The 592-nt window shown below is 66.4% G+C and overlaps 1 protein-coding gene across 1 annotated transcript in view; it reads left to right on the top strand.

Moving 5' to 3' along the window:
• LOC104524460 (serine--tRNA ligase, cytoplasmic-like) overlaps nucleotides 1-592 on the top strand; it is a gene marked incomplete at both ends in the record, with an annotated part of 1,435 nt that overhangs the window by 519 nt on the left and 324 nt on the right. The window contains one exon of the mRNA XM_010167345.1: nucleotides 416-580. Coding sequence (XP_010165647.1) covers nucleotides 416-580 — 165 coding nt within the window. The remainder of the gene's footprint in view (nucleotides 1-415; nucleotides 581-592) is intronic.

Below are 592 nucleotides of genomic sequence, written 5' to 3'. Positions count from 1 at the left end.
GGCTCTGTCTCGCCGCCTGGCACCCGCCGTCCCCTCCAGCCACCGCCGCCACCACAGCCACCGCCACGCGGGGAGGGAGCTGGCTGAGGTCCCCTCCGCCCCGGCCAGGCGGTGCCATCACCTCCCTCCTGTCCCTGTCTCCATGGTCCATCTGGGGTTCAGTCCCTGCCAAGGTGGTTGTCACAGCGCTGTGGTGACAGGGAGGTGGCATGTCCCCAGCTTTGCTGTCGGTGCCTCTGAAGGAGGCCGAGCAATCAGCCACCAGCAGCTGCTCCCGTTCCCGAGCCGTCCTGTCCCCGCTCCCAGCGCCACCGAAAACCCGTCAGCCTGTCCTGGCACATCTTGTCCCCAGAGGCGCCGGAGCAGCTGGGGAAGGGGGACAATGACTTTTGTGTGTCCCCTCACTCTCTGGTAGGTGATTGGCAAAGGCAGTGAGAAGACAGACGACAGCTCCATCGACGAGAAGTACCTGATCGCCACCTCGGAGCAGCCCATCGCCGCGCTGCACCGCGACGAGTGGCTGAGGCCGGAGGATCTGCCCATCAAGTACGCGGGGTTGTCCACCTGCTTTCGGCAGGGGGTGGGGACCCAC

Source organism: Antrostomus carolinensis, unplaced genomic scaffold (genome assembly GCF_000700745.2).
Source record: "Antrostomus carolinensis isolate BGI_N321 unplaced genomic scaffold, ASM70074v2 scaffold33024, whole genome shotgun sequence".
In the NCBI taxonomy this organism is placed as follows: Eukaryota; Metazoa; Chordata; class Aves; order Caprimulgiformes; family Caprimulgidae; genus Antrostomus; species Antrostomus carolinensis.
Note: the sequence above shows the minus strand (reverse complement) of the source record. Positions and strands in the feature narration are given on the sequence as shown.